This window comes from Triturus cristatus, chromosome 6 (assembly GCF_964204655.1).
Source record: "Triturus cristatus chromosome 6, aTriCri1.1, whole genome shotgun sequence".
Classification (NCBI taxonomy): Eukaryota; Metazoa; Chordata; class Amphibia; order Caudata; family Salamandridae; genus Triturus; species Triturus cristatus.
In genome coordinates, this window is record NC_140589.1 from 1,397,027,411 (window position 1) to 1,397,039,706 (window position 12,296).

The 12,296-nt window shown below is 45.7% G+C and overlaps 2 protein-coding genes across 7 annotated transcripts in view; one reads left to right on the forward strand and one right to left on the reverse strand.

Moving 5' to 3' along the window:
* Positions 1–7,981, forward strand: part of RALGAPA2 (Ral GTPase activating protein catalytic subunit alpha 2) — a 1,855,355-nt gene extending 1,847,374 nt beyond the window's left edge. For all 6 annotated transcript variants that reach the window (XM_085612413.1, XM_085612412.1, XM_085612410.1 and 3 more), the window contains one exon: positions 5,328–7,981. Coding sequence is in view for 4 of the 6 variants with exons in the window: in XM_085612412.1 (XP_085468538.1) it covers positions 5,328–5,482 (155 nt within the window). In the remaining 2 variants the exon portion in view is untranslated. The remainder of the gene's footprint in view (positions 1–5,327) is intronic.
* A 1,094-nt stretch (positions 7,982–9,075) lies between these two features.
* On the reverse strand, positions 9,076–11,721 carry INSM1 (INSM transcriptional repressor 1). The gene has a single exon (XM_085612414.1). It carries the CDS (start codon positions 11,588–11,590, stop codon positions 10,292–10,294), a length of 1,299 nt encoding a protein of 432 aa, XP_085468540.1. The 5' UTR covers positions 11,591–11,721; the 3' UTR covers positions 9,076–10,291.
* Positions 11,722–12,296: the final 575 nt, after the last annotated feature.

Genomic DNA, 12,296 nt, shown 5'->3' on the forward strand with positions numbered 1-12,296 from the left:
CTGGGCACCTTGAAAGGTTATCTTGCTGCTCTCTCTGCCTTCTTACGGCTTCCAGATCAGCCCTCTCTTTTCAAGTCCCCTGTAGTGTCACGCTTTCTTAAAGGCATTACTCACACGTTCCCTCCTGTCCCTTTCGTAATGCCTCAGTGGGACTTGAATCTTGTCTTAACATTCCTGATGTGCGCTCCCTTTGAGCCTCTTCACAATTGTCCTCTTCGTCTTCTAACTCTTAAGACTGCTTTCCTGGTGGCTATCACCTCGGCTAGACGGGTGAGTTAGCTCCAGGCTCTATCGTCCAAGCCTCCTTTTCTATCTGTTCATCCGGACAAGGTTGTCCTTCGGCCTCGTCCTTCCTTTCTACCGAAAGTGGTGAACCCCTTTCATCTTGGGCAATCTGTCACCTTGCCCACCTTCTTTCCGCCTCCGCATCCTTCCAAAGAGGAAGAGCGGCTCCACCGTCTGGACCCAAAACGTGCGCTCTCCTTTTATTTGGACCGCACTAAACAGTTCCGGGTGGACGACCAGCTTTTCGTTGGCTACGTGGGTGCAAAGAAGGGAAAAGCTGTACACAAACGGACCATCTCCCGGTGGGTCGTTTTGTGTATAAAGATCTGTTATTCCTTGGCAAAAAAGGAACCGCCTGTTGGGCTACGCGCCCATTCTACTCGGGCCACAGCGGCTACTACTGCTTTGGGACGGGGGGTCCCTTTGCAGGACATCTGTCAGGCGGCAACGTGGGCTTCGCTGCACACGTTTGCCAGGCAATATTGCCTGGACAGCCAAGTCCGGAGGGATGGCTTCTTTGGCCGTTCTGTCCTCCAGGACTTTCTGGTGTGATCTTGGTTCGCAGACCCACCACCGGGGTTGGTATTGCTTGGGTATCTATTCTAAGGTGAGGAATCTAACTAACGTGTTTCTTTCAGATGAACAAGTTACTTACCTTCGGTAATGATGTATCTGTAAGAAACATTAATTAGTTAGATTCCTCACGACCCACCCATCCTCCCCGTTCTGCGAACTGACATCTAGGGTTAAGGCTATCCCTTTCAGGGCCCTAGAATTTTTTGGCACCAGTGTCGGTATCTTGCATGGCTCTGCGTTCCTGGCGCGGAAGGCTATGTACAAGAACTGACGTCAGCGCGCGAGGGCGGCGTCTAAGTACTCCGACGAGGTCATTCTGGCAGACGACGCGGAGCCGCAGACGACGCCTAGCGACGCGCAAGGGGTATTGCTGACGAAAAATCTTCCGGATACAGTCTGACGCCTGGGGATATTCTAAGGTGAGGAATCTAACTAATGTTTCTTACAGATACATCGTTACCGAAGGTAAGTAACTTGTTCATCTTGTACGTACTTATCTTATGTGTGCTCACTTTGAGCCACTACACAATTGTCCTCTTCGTCTTCTCTTGTTAAATACTGCTTTCCTGCTTGCCATCACGTCTGCTCGCAGGGTGAGTGAGCTTCAGGCTCGGTCTTCCAAGCCTGCTTTTCTTACTGTTCATCCGGACAAAGTGGTCCTTCGCACTAGGCCCTCCTTTCTGCCCAAAGTGGTTACCTCTTTCCACATAGGTCAGACCATCACATTGCCCATCTTCCCGCCTCCGCACCCGTCCAAAGATTTCATTGTGGACGACTATCTCTTAGTGGGTGGCAAGGAATGTTGGGCTGTGCACAAATGTAGCATCTCTCAATGGGTTGTTCTATGTATCAAAATCTGCTTTTCTTTGGCGAAAAAAGAACCTCCAGTAGGACTACGAGCCCACTCTCCCAGGGCGACCGCAGCCACTACTGCTTTGGGACATGGAGTTCCGCTGATTGACATCTGCCAGGCAGCCACGTGGGCATCCCTGCACACATTCACAAAACATTACCTGCCTGGACAGCCAAGTCCGGAGAGACAACTTATTTGGCCGTTCTGTTCTCCAGGAATTTCTAGTGTGAACTTAGTTTGCAGAACCACTGCTGGGGTATCTATTCTAAGGTAAAGAATCTATAACTACAGTCTACTTCAGATGAACAAGTTACTTCGGTAATGATGTATCTGTAAGAGACATTTGTAGTTATAGATTCCTTACCGCCCCACCCATTCTCCCCGTTCTGCGAACTGACCACTAGGAATAGGGACTCCCTTCCAGGACCCTATTTTTGTGAACCAGTAATCAGTGTCTTGCATGGCTCTGCTCTTCTGGCATGGAAAGTCGTGTCAGAACTGACGTCAGCACGCAGGGGCGGCGTCTAAGTAGACACTGCGACGTCATCCCAGCGGCCACGATGCCGACGACGGACGCAGAGTCGACAGACGCCACTTAACCACACGCAGGGGTAGTGCTACGAATAACAATTCTCCGGATACAGTGACGCTTGAGGGTAATTCTAAGGTAAGGAATCTATCACTACATATGTCTCTTATAGATACATCTTTACCGAAGGTAAGTAACTTCAGGCCCTTTAAAAGACACTAGGATCAAAGTTGGTGGCAACCACCTTAGTTGTATTTTTTTTTCCTTCAAGACACAGAGTACACAGGCCTATCTCCATGGTGACCTCTACCCCTGCACCTGTAAACCTGCTTCAGTGCTCTGCCCAATATAGTGCTGGGGAAGAGGATGCAGAGTACAGCACTACTTGGAATAGTAGAAGGATATCAGCAAGCTGAGTTGCTCCCATTTGCAAACACTCCTCTTTCGTCTATTTTAGCAGCCCTAATTTTAACATTCTTCTCCAACAAATAGAGATGTATTTGGTGAATGGTGACATTGGGAAACTGCAGCACAGACAAAGCTGAAGGAACAGTTACCTCAAAGTTGTTTGGTGACTAAAAATGGTTCCACGACACACCTTGGAGCGAAGTTATTGGAACAAATTCCTGACGATGCAAAATTTCAATATGATCTTCACCATGATCCTACAACATTGAATCTAAAGGACTGAATAGTGTCCCTGGTTATTCAACATAGGGTATGTTCATATGTCCATCAACTAATTATGTAGGAAATGTCTTCACTTTTTAGTAAATGGCGTATGCTACCAGTTTGCTGCTCCTCTGTTGGGTCTTGAACCTATGCTAAATGTCTTCCGATACATTCTTTTGCAGTTTACTCAATGTCCAGCTGACCCGTTCATTTGTTGAGCTGTTTGCTGTCGGGTAATATTTTTCCATTTGCTCTTCCTCTCTTGTGCACCTCTGTGGTGTGGGGAATTAAGACAGACCTCAAGTCATGGACAGCTCTTTTAATGGACTTCGAGCCTCAGTTGCAGAAATGACGCTATCTGATGCCAGGAAGTGCCATGACATCATAGATGAAAACTTTTAGAAACTACCTTCATGATAAATCTTTCAATAAATGAGTCATTTCCATAAAGGTAGTGTACTTGTCAGAAAAAGTATTACAAGAGCCAAATAAAATATTTGTTCTCTAACTCATGCAGTCGTAGGGCAGATGGTTTGCATTCCAGGAACATGGAGGGTGTTCCTTCTGATTAGAGGTACTCTGTCGTTCTGCAGGAACTCTCACTCTAGTACTTTCCACCTGTAGAGTATTTCAGCATGAAAGACTCAGACGAAGGCATTTAAAGATTAGTGTGAACAGGGAAGGGATATGGTCTCCTAACCCCGATTAATTGAGGAGGTATTGGTTAAGTCTATTAGCTCAGATTCTTTATCCAAATCTTTGCAAAGTTAACATTGAAAGAGTGTCACCCTGGTTCTTATTATATAAGCTTTTAATTTGGAAATATTTGTGGTGTTAATAGACCTGCAAGGCACTATTTCAATATACAATCTGTTTTTTTCAGATTTGTATTGGTGGAGATTACTGCTGTACTTTTCACTTCTTCCTGACAATTCGCCACTTTAAAAAAAAATAAAAAAATTGTAAGATATCCTCATGTGTTAGACTGCATATGGGAAATTGTCAACTTCCACGGATGAGCGCCACAGCCATACAGGTGTTAACTACCAAAAGTGATGTATCCACTCCATAAAGATGCCACTTAAAGGCTATTGACATCACTGCTTTTTCTATTTCGCACAAATTGTTTCAGTAGGGTCTTTTACCCTTGTTTCCCCACTGGCATGTCTTTCACTAAATCAAGGTTTAAACTGTATCCAAAAGACAAGCATAATATGTCTGTGGATTGCCAACAGCAAGCAAATGCTCTAGACTGCCTCTGAAAGGAAGCTGTGTTCATCAACCAATGAATCTAATCTGGACATGAAGCTCAATATGGAAATATTGACTCTTTCCATTCACATAAAATCCCCTTATAAAATGATGTATGTAGACGTGCTTGAGGGCTCGGCACTTGGGAAGGTCACAGCACAATACCGTAAAGGTATTTTTGCCCAAATGTGTTACAATAATTGGTCAGTGATTCTCCAAGGTAAGCTAAGAACCTGATGGAACCCGGGATGGTCAAGAGTACTTAAAAGATCCGGAGAGTCTATCCCTCCTTCAAACAAGCTTTTCTTTGGGGTTTACTCTATTAATGCTCTGGCGTTTTTCCCCATCTAGTCTGCTCTGTGGATTCAAATACATTTTTCACACGAGCAAAGGTGAAGCAGAAGCATTTCTGTGCTTCTGTTGTCAGTATACTTTCCCTATGAACAACTTGGTTGACTTCTAGCAGGCAGGAGCAGCACATGCTTAGCTTGCACAGAAGTACTGATCCAGACTGGCAAGTAAGACCTGCACCGATTATGCCACTTTTTACATGCAAAGATTTAGTTCCACTCAGGACGTGCAGTGGCCTAACCCCTACCTTCCTTATCTGCTGTGCTCTGTCTTCTTTTCCCCACTAGTCATCCGCCTACACCAGCGTTGATTCTTCTGCCTGGGGTCCTCACTGACTGTAGGCTCCAATGTAGAAGAGGGTCTCAATATTCTACTGACCAGGAAGAGGAAGCTGGTGGCAATGCAGAATTAGCTGTCATGTGCAAACTATTGCGTATCCTGTACGTTGTGACAACCGGACATGGGTTCCTTGCTATAAAATTGACAGGTGGTCTAACACACACACACGTTCAAATAATAATTAAATATCCTCCATATCATAAGACTAAAACCAGATCTAAACGTTGTTGATTGCATGTCTGCATCTCAAGAATACCTAGATTTTACAAAGTATTCGTATTCTGCCACAAACATTTGGGAATTTGAAGTCTGCATGCAGCAAACATTGGTGTATTTGAAAATGATAGTGAATCTCCATTGCTTATATGTACAGAAAGTGAAGATGGATGCTAAACTGTTGTATTGCTTTCTCTGTAGAAATATGTTTAGCACGTTTACTCACGTCCCTATTTCTGTGTGTGTGCTTTGCAGGCAGTCTCACTACAAGCGCAAGTGCTGATCTGGCTGGAACAATAGGAACAGAAGTTGCAGACCCGGCATCTCCAACACTGCCACGTGCCACAAAACTTAAAGTTTCTGGAAAACTGCGACGATCTGCTAGTGCTATGAGCAAATCTTCTAATTAAATGCTTTTTTGTGTTAACTTTTATTCAGTGGAAGGTTTTAAACATCAAAACCATATTGCTTCTATTAACTTAACTCAGATTGGTCTTTGAAACCAGTTGTGGGGCAGGCCTCCCCTTGAAGCAACTCTGATTCACCTATCTGAGGATTCTTGGCTCCGAAGAATCTTGTTATTGTTGGACCAAAGGTTTGGAGGTATCTTCAGTCAGGATGCAGCTCTTTGGGGGTTTTGAATTCACAACTGGAGATTTGGAAGTAAGAATGGCTGGCTGACTAATTAATTATTGTTTTGCCTACTCTTTCAGTCCTTAAAAAAACAACAATGGAATATTGCATACATTGGAGTCCAGCAGACCCACTCCCCCTCCCCTTAAACCCCAACTGCACTTGGCTGAATTTGTAAATGCAACTTTTGAGAGCATTTTCTTTAGAGATTTTGATGGAGTGGAACTACGTTGATTCTCTGTGATGGTATTGTGCGCAGTTGCACGTAGAGGAGTCATTGAAAGATGTTGAGAATCAACCTGTGTCTGTTAAGGCACGCCAAGTGCAATATTATATATATATATTTTTTCGTTTCCGCTTCACTCCAAGTACTACATTTTTTGTATCCTGTAATTATCTAAAACAGCACTGCTGATTCCACCGATATAAAAATACCTAGATGTCGAGCTGTGTGTTATTTCTTAAGAACTATTGTGCTTATTATTTGTCTCCGATGTGTTTGTTCTTTATCATATCCCCTATGACCTTTGGGGATGTTGCCTCAGGTTGAATTCACCCATTGCTGTGTCCCATGCCGAATGTGTTTCTTGTATTACTAAAACAAACAAACGTACACTTGAGAATGTTGATCGGGCATGTTGGATTTACTAGAATTATTGCATTTGTTTTTACAAAATGATGATTGGACTCATGGAGGCACTGCTAAGATCTAAGTCAGCTTCTCAGTAAATTTCTGATTACCCACATGAAGGTGGTTATCAAGCTGTGTGAAAACTGAATATTTCCGAAATGCAATGTTTGATCCTGACTGAAAGGTTGATCTGTGATCCGACTGAAGCTGAATGCACCATAGGACTACCCATTGGATTTTGTTGCATTAACATTCTTACTGTAAATTAAATGTTTATGTTCAGGGAGATAAGGATGTATATTTATAGGTGTAAATATGAAGTACTATTTGATAAAAACCAAGTCATATTGCATTTACTGTTCTGTTGCTGTTGAATTTCCAAATGGGTTGCTGCTGGAAAACGTTCATGCGCTTGACCCTAAACCTACGCTTGAAATGAGTGCTCATACTGTTGGCCTTACCAGCATGTTAAATACTAACTACTCGGCTGTTCTCTTCATTGGTAATTGTGTTACCTTGTTGGAGTTACGCTGTCCATTTTTGGACTAACGCGTCTAAAAATCAAAAGGCGCAGCAGTGCGAGGGTAATTAGCATACTAAGTTGTACTTCAGAACTTCCAAACATAGCTGAGGGGTCGCTATAAAACCCGTTAACATACATACTACACCCCCTCCAAAGTGCTGCCCGACCCGATTTAGCCTCTCACAGAGCAAAGAAGAAACATAAATCACTCTGCTATCAAATAGGCTTATGTAGAATATTCTGTCTGTAAATGTTAGGTGAAGTCCTGGAAATGCATTGCCTGCCCTAAATTTGCAAGCCTGTATCCAACAGCACTACTTACATTAAACTGAAAATATAGGGCAGACATACCACATGTTTTTCTGCTATAGTAACTAACACGATCCATAATAGTGTGTTCTTGCCACAATGTCCACGAGGCTGTGTTGGTGAAATAAATATGCATTGCAATTAAAAAGATGGTGAGCAGTGTAGATAGCAAAACATGTACAAACATGCTTTTTTTTTGTTGCACTAGGCCGGTGAAATTCTAAAGGCCCATCGTGTAGACCTTTGTAAAAATGTGTTTTATACTATTCCTTTACCTTGCCTGTTGGTGATTTTATTGTGTATAGAAAAAGGGATTTGTTTTCCTAGAGAACAAATTGTTCAGTTTCCTTAGACTAAAAAAAAAATGTGAAGTTACATAAGACAGATTCGTATTTGAAGGATGTGTTGCATAAAAAAAAAGTTCTTTATCTTACATGCTGAGGCACAATGTCCTAAGTATCTATGGGCAAACTGTTGATTAAGATAGAACAGAGCAATCTCCTTCCTGCATGCCTGTCTCTGCACTACTGAACTCGGAAGGTCTTGGCACTGGTTAGTCTTGCCTGTCTTTGTATAAAAAGGTTTGTTTAAGCAATCCAGAAATCATGTTTGTTTAATAAGGAGTGTTGCATATTTGAGAAAGCCCTTGAAATGTCCAGTTTTTCGTTGTCCATTTCCTGTATATGATCCTTAGATAAATGCTTGAAATTTCTACCTTTGCTGTTGACATAGCAAAAAAGTTTTTATGATGCAAGCTGTGGACTTTGTTTTGCAAATCAAAATAAATTTAATTCAAATTATTTAAAAACAAAATGGTTGTCAATATGTATACTCCGTCAAATGTGCAGGATGATACATACTAAGTCCGGTGATGTAACAGAACGTTTGGAAAAAAAATAATTGTAAGGACAAGTGAATCACCTTTTCGGTGTTGCAAAAACAACAGGCTTTTGGGTTGTGACATCTTGCATTAAGTGCATTCACTAACGTAGACACTTATTTTGTTATTGAGGCAATGCTGGGCGAAAATTGCTAAAAGGTGGAGTCTTTTCTATACCTTTAGAATGGAGATATTCTGAATGCCTCCCTAGCCTGAGAAAGATTTTGGACAAACATTGCGTAGAACCAGTATTAAATAGGTTCTCATTTGCTGCCCATTTTCTTGTCTTTCGAGCTTCCTTCTAAGCCAGGTGGTTCATGCTGGCATTTATTATGAGCACTGCTGTTCAGCTGAATGCCCCAGAGCAAGGAAACTGGTTCCTGTTGAGCTAATGAGTAAATTCCATAACTGCGCGGGGGGGTGCTAAGAAACGGATGTGCAGTCAGGGAATTTTACAAATATAGTGGTGTTTTAATACTGCGTCTGTTAAGACTCCCATGTTGGCATATATAGTTTTCATTCCTTTGACCTATGGAAATAATTCCACAGTGTATTGACATGTATGTCTGCTGGGTAGCAAGCAACTGTAACTTCAAAGATCGAAAAGAACTTCCTAGAATTGAACTTTAACGAGCGAAGTAAACCATCTAATATTTCTTGTTACCATGTTCTGGAGTGATAGACTGAGCTGCTGCCAATGGCGCTGAACTTTGATTCCTACATGTGGCTCATATCTTCAGCAATTCATGGTGAAGTCTCCAGGGCTCCGCAAACACATTATAATCCAGTCTGTCTCAGACAATCATGCCGGGAGAGGTACCAGTATTGTCAGAGAAGAACTGGAACACCTCAAAATATTACTCTGATTTGTACATAAATTGTAAAAGTAGTAGTAAATGATTTTAAGCCAGTGAGCATGACTAGCTAACTAGTAAACTGACTGTGCCTAACAATAATGATGATGGATTTAGCCATGTCTATTGGAATAGCACGATAAACAAGCAAGAAACCAATGTGGGGAAGTGGCTTAGAATTGGAAAATATGTTTATTTGAATAGCAAATACGTACACAGTAAACAGTTGTATTGAAGCATTCTATAAAGAACTAGCAGTTAAGAAAATAGTGTATGTAGAAAAAGAGTGCATCTAAAAGTTTAAGAGCTGTCAGTTTTTACAAGAACTGCCTGCCCCTTTGGAGCAGATGAATAAGAATTATGTCACTCATTTGGGAATGTATACAAAAAAATAAGACATTTGTTTAGGATTTTTCTGTTAGCACTTTAAGATGATCTTAAAATACAAAATGAAATGGCAAAGATCAACAAGCATTGATAAATAAAACAAATAAATAGAATTATCCAAACATACATATACATTTTGCTCAAAATATACAGACGCATGTAAAATAAATTAAAAAGTTAAGGCAGTTTCTACAGCATACTTTTCACAACAATATCCAAGGCATTTGTGGCTATTCTAAAGACATCCCTCAAAAGCAGTGCGATTCTCTCCCCAGAAGGAAGGTAAAGCCAGAATGCAGCAGTTCACAAGCCATAATAAAGCTAATCACGAGAGGAGGGGAGGTTACAGCCTGTGAAATATAAAAGCAACATTTCTCAAAGATTGACTTTAAAACAAACCAGTAGGCAATAGACAAGACAGAGTAGGAAAAGAGACATGGACCAGAACAGAAACTACTACCTGCTATCAAAAGGGATTGATTTTCTCCCTCTGACACAAGACAAAAATGAACACCGACAAGTGAACGAGTTCTGATAAGATGATCAGTCAATCTCCAGAGGAAGTGGGGGGTCTCTGTAAATAAATGCCAATACCTCACTCAAAATGGGATCCAATTTGCAGACATTTGGTCTTTTAAACAGTTGACCCTAAGAGGGCCTTGTAGGCAGTGTGCATGTGCCAGTCCTTGGATACACCTTCAGGGAGAGATGCCACATCCCGACTCCCAACGGGCACGGACTACTTTCTTACTTGTCCAGTTAATTTTCATCATAATTTTGTGGCATTTGCCCGCCCCATACCTCTTAACTCGCACCTTCCTGGAGTCTTCACCTTCTCAACAAGCCAGATGCCTCACTTTGGATAAGTCACCCAGTCGTCTTAAATGCCTTGTCCTCAGTAGGGTGAAAGGCAAGCACGGTTCCTCCAGGCTATTTATTCTAGAAGGTGAACCTACACTAGCAGGCACATTTTGCTTGGCATCTGCAGCTTTGCCAGCCACCTCAGCAGGCTGGGCGCACGGGTACTTGCAGCAGGATGACCTGGCGGTTCTCAGAGGGGTGGCACTTGTTGATGTGTCGAGTAAGTCCAGGCGAGCTGTAAAAAGTGGCTGGGCAGTACTTACAAGGGTAAAGCTGTGTTGCATGCAGCAGCCGCAAGTGCCGCTCCTGTCCACTCTGGCTGGGGAAGGCCTCACCGCACACCGGGCACGGGTAGGGCCGACTGCTCATGTCCAGGGGCCCACAGGACAGAGCCTCTTCCGCAGCAGAGCTCTGCGAGGCCTGGTGCGCAAGCAGGTGTTTCCTCAGGTAGGCCTGGCGCCGGAAGCGCTTGCTGCAGTGCGGACACTCGTACAGCCCCTCATCTGAGCCAGACTCGGAGGGTCCCGGGCTGGGGGTGTCGGTGCGTGGCTCACCAGCCTCACCCTTCACCTCCCCAGGGGGGCCAGCGGGCTGCGCTGGAGGGGGTCGTGGCTTGTGCCAGCGCCGGTGTGAGGCAAGGTTGGCGGGGCAGGAGAAGACCTTGTCGCACTCTGGGCAGCGGTATTCCACCCGCACGATGCGGGAACAGCGGTGCTGGGCAAGCGCCAGGGGGTCCGCGTACTCCTCCCGGCAGAGTTGGCAGATGAACTCCCCCAAAGGGCGAGTGGTGGCCCCTGGAGGTCGGGCGCGGGGTGGTTCCGGCGGGCCCTCCTTGATACGCAGCCCAAGCACCGGTGATGTGGTCATTTCGTCCTCGAAGGTCAACTTGCGGATAGCTTTGGTCTTCTTGGGTGGCTTCTGCGAGGCCGGCGGCGGGTGCTTGGGTTCAGGCTGCGGGGACCTCTTACTGGCGACAGGAGCCCCACCAGGGAATGACTCGCCGCAGGCGGGGGAGGACCCCGGACTAAAGCTGCTTTCTGGAGGGCGCTGGTCGCGGCTCACGGGCCGGCTGGGGCTGTACAGCGCGCTTGGATGATAGCCGCACTCCGGGTGGCCAAACTGAAACAGAGGTGGGGGTCGCTGAGGAGCCTCAGGGGGTGGCGTGGGCTGCTGCTGGAGCCGGGCACCCGAAGCCGGACAGGGGGCAGCTGCGGTCGTCGCCCGCTCAGGGCTCGCAGAGCTGGGGAGGGGTGGCGCGGCGCCTCCGCTGCTGAGCAGCAGTAGGGAGGCTGGGGGAAGCGCCGGGCGCTGCTGGTAGTAGCTGGCCGTAGTAAGTAGCAGCAGGCGCGCCTCGTCGCGCTCATCCTCCTCGCTGCTGCGGACGCGGTAGGAGACGGGCGTGGGCCGCTTGTTTCTCTTCACCAGAAAGCCTTTGGGCATGGTGCGGTGCGCGTGAGGCCCGGGGGCAAATGTCTGGATGATGCCGGGAATTCTGATATTAGGGGCATTGGTGCGCACCTTTTTAAACCGGCGCTAGCGCCATTGTTCTCGCCTCCCTGTCAGCCAAGCGGCCAATCACAAGCCGGTCTAGCGCCGGGACTCCTCAAACCTCTGTCGGTGAACAGGCGGAGCCACGAGCAGAGTAGGGCGGGGTATTTGCTGGTATAGGTAGGGAGCAGGTGTACTCGAGGCTGCGAGACGCGTGGTTCGTATACGCAGACGCCAGCCTACAGAAGGCTTCGTTTCCGCTAAACCCAGCCCCTTTTTCGGCTTCCCTTTGGCTTGACCCCGCCCCCTCCAGCGTGAGGCACGCGCCCTGGCCCGCCCCTAGTCTTTCTTTTGCTTTCTTTTCACGCTCCACTGAACGCCTGGCAAGAGTGAGGCACGCGCCAGGCCTCGCCCCCACCGGCCTTGCGCCAGATTCTCTTCTGTAGACTGAGCCGCACGTGCTGGGGGAGCTTTTGTTATTCTCTCGCGCTCTTCCAGGAGAGGGCGGTGGAGTTAGAAGCAAAGCCCGGACGGAATGGTCAGCGCGCGTCACAATGGAGAGGAGCGGCCGCGGGGGCGAGAGAGGTCAGGATATTGGCGTTAATGCTAACTGCCTCCGAGTTGAAGGAGAGGGGCGGTATCGCTTCTAAGCGCATCC

What these genes read in the sequence shown, in the direction of transcription:
- INSM1 (XM_085612414.1), bottom strand. Translation starts at nt 11,590, where the DNA reads ATGCCCAAAGGCTTTCTGGTGAAGAGAAACAAGCGGCCCACGCCCGTC.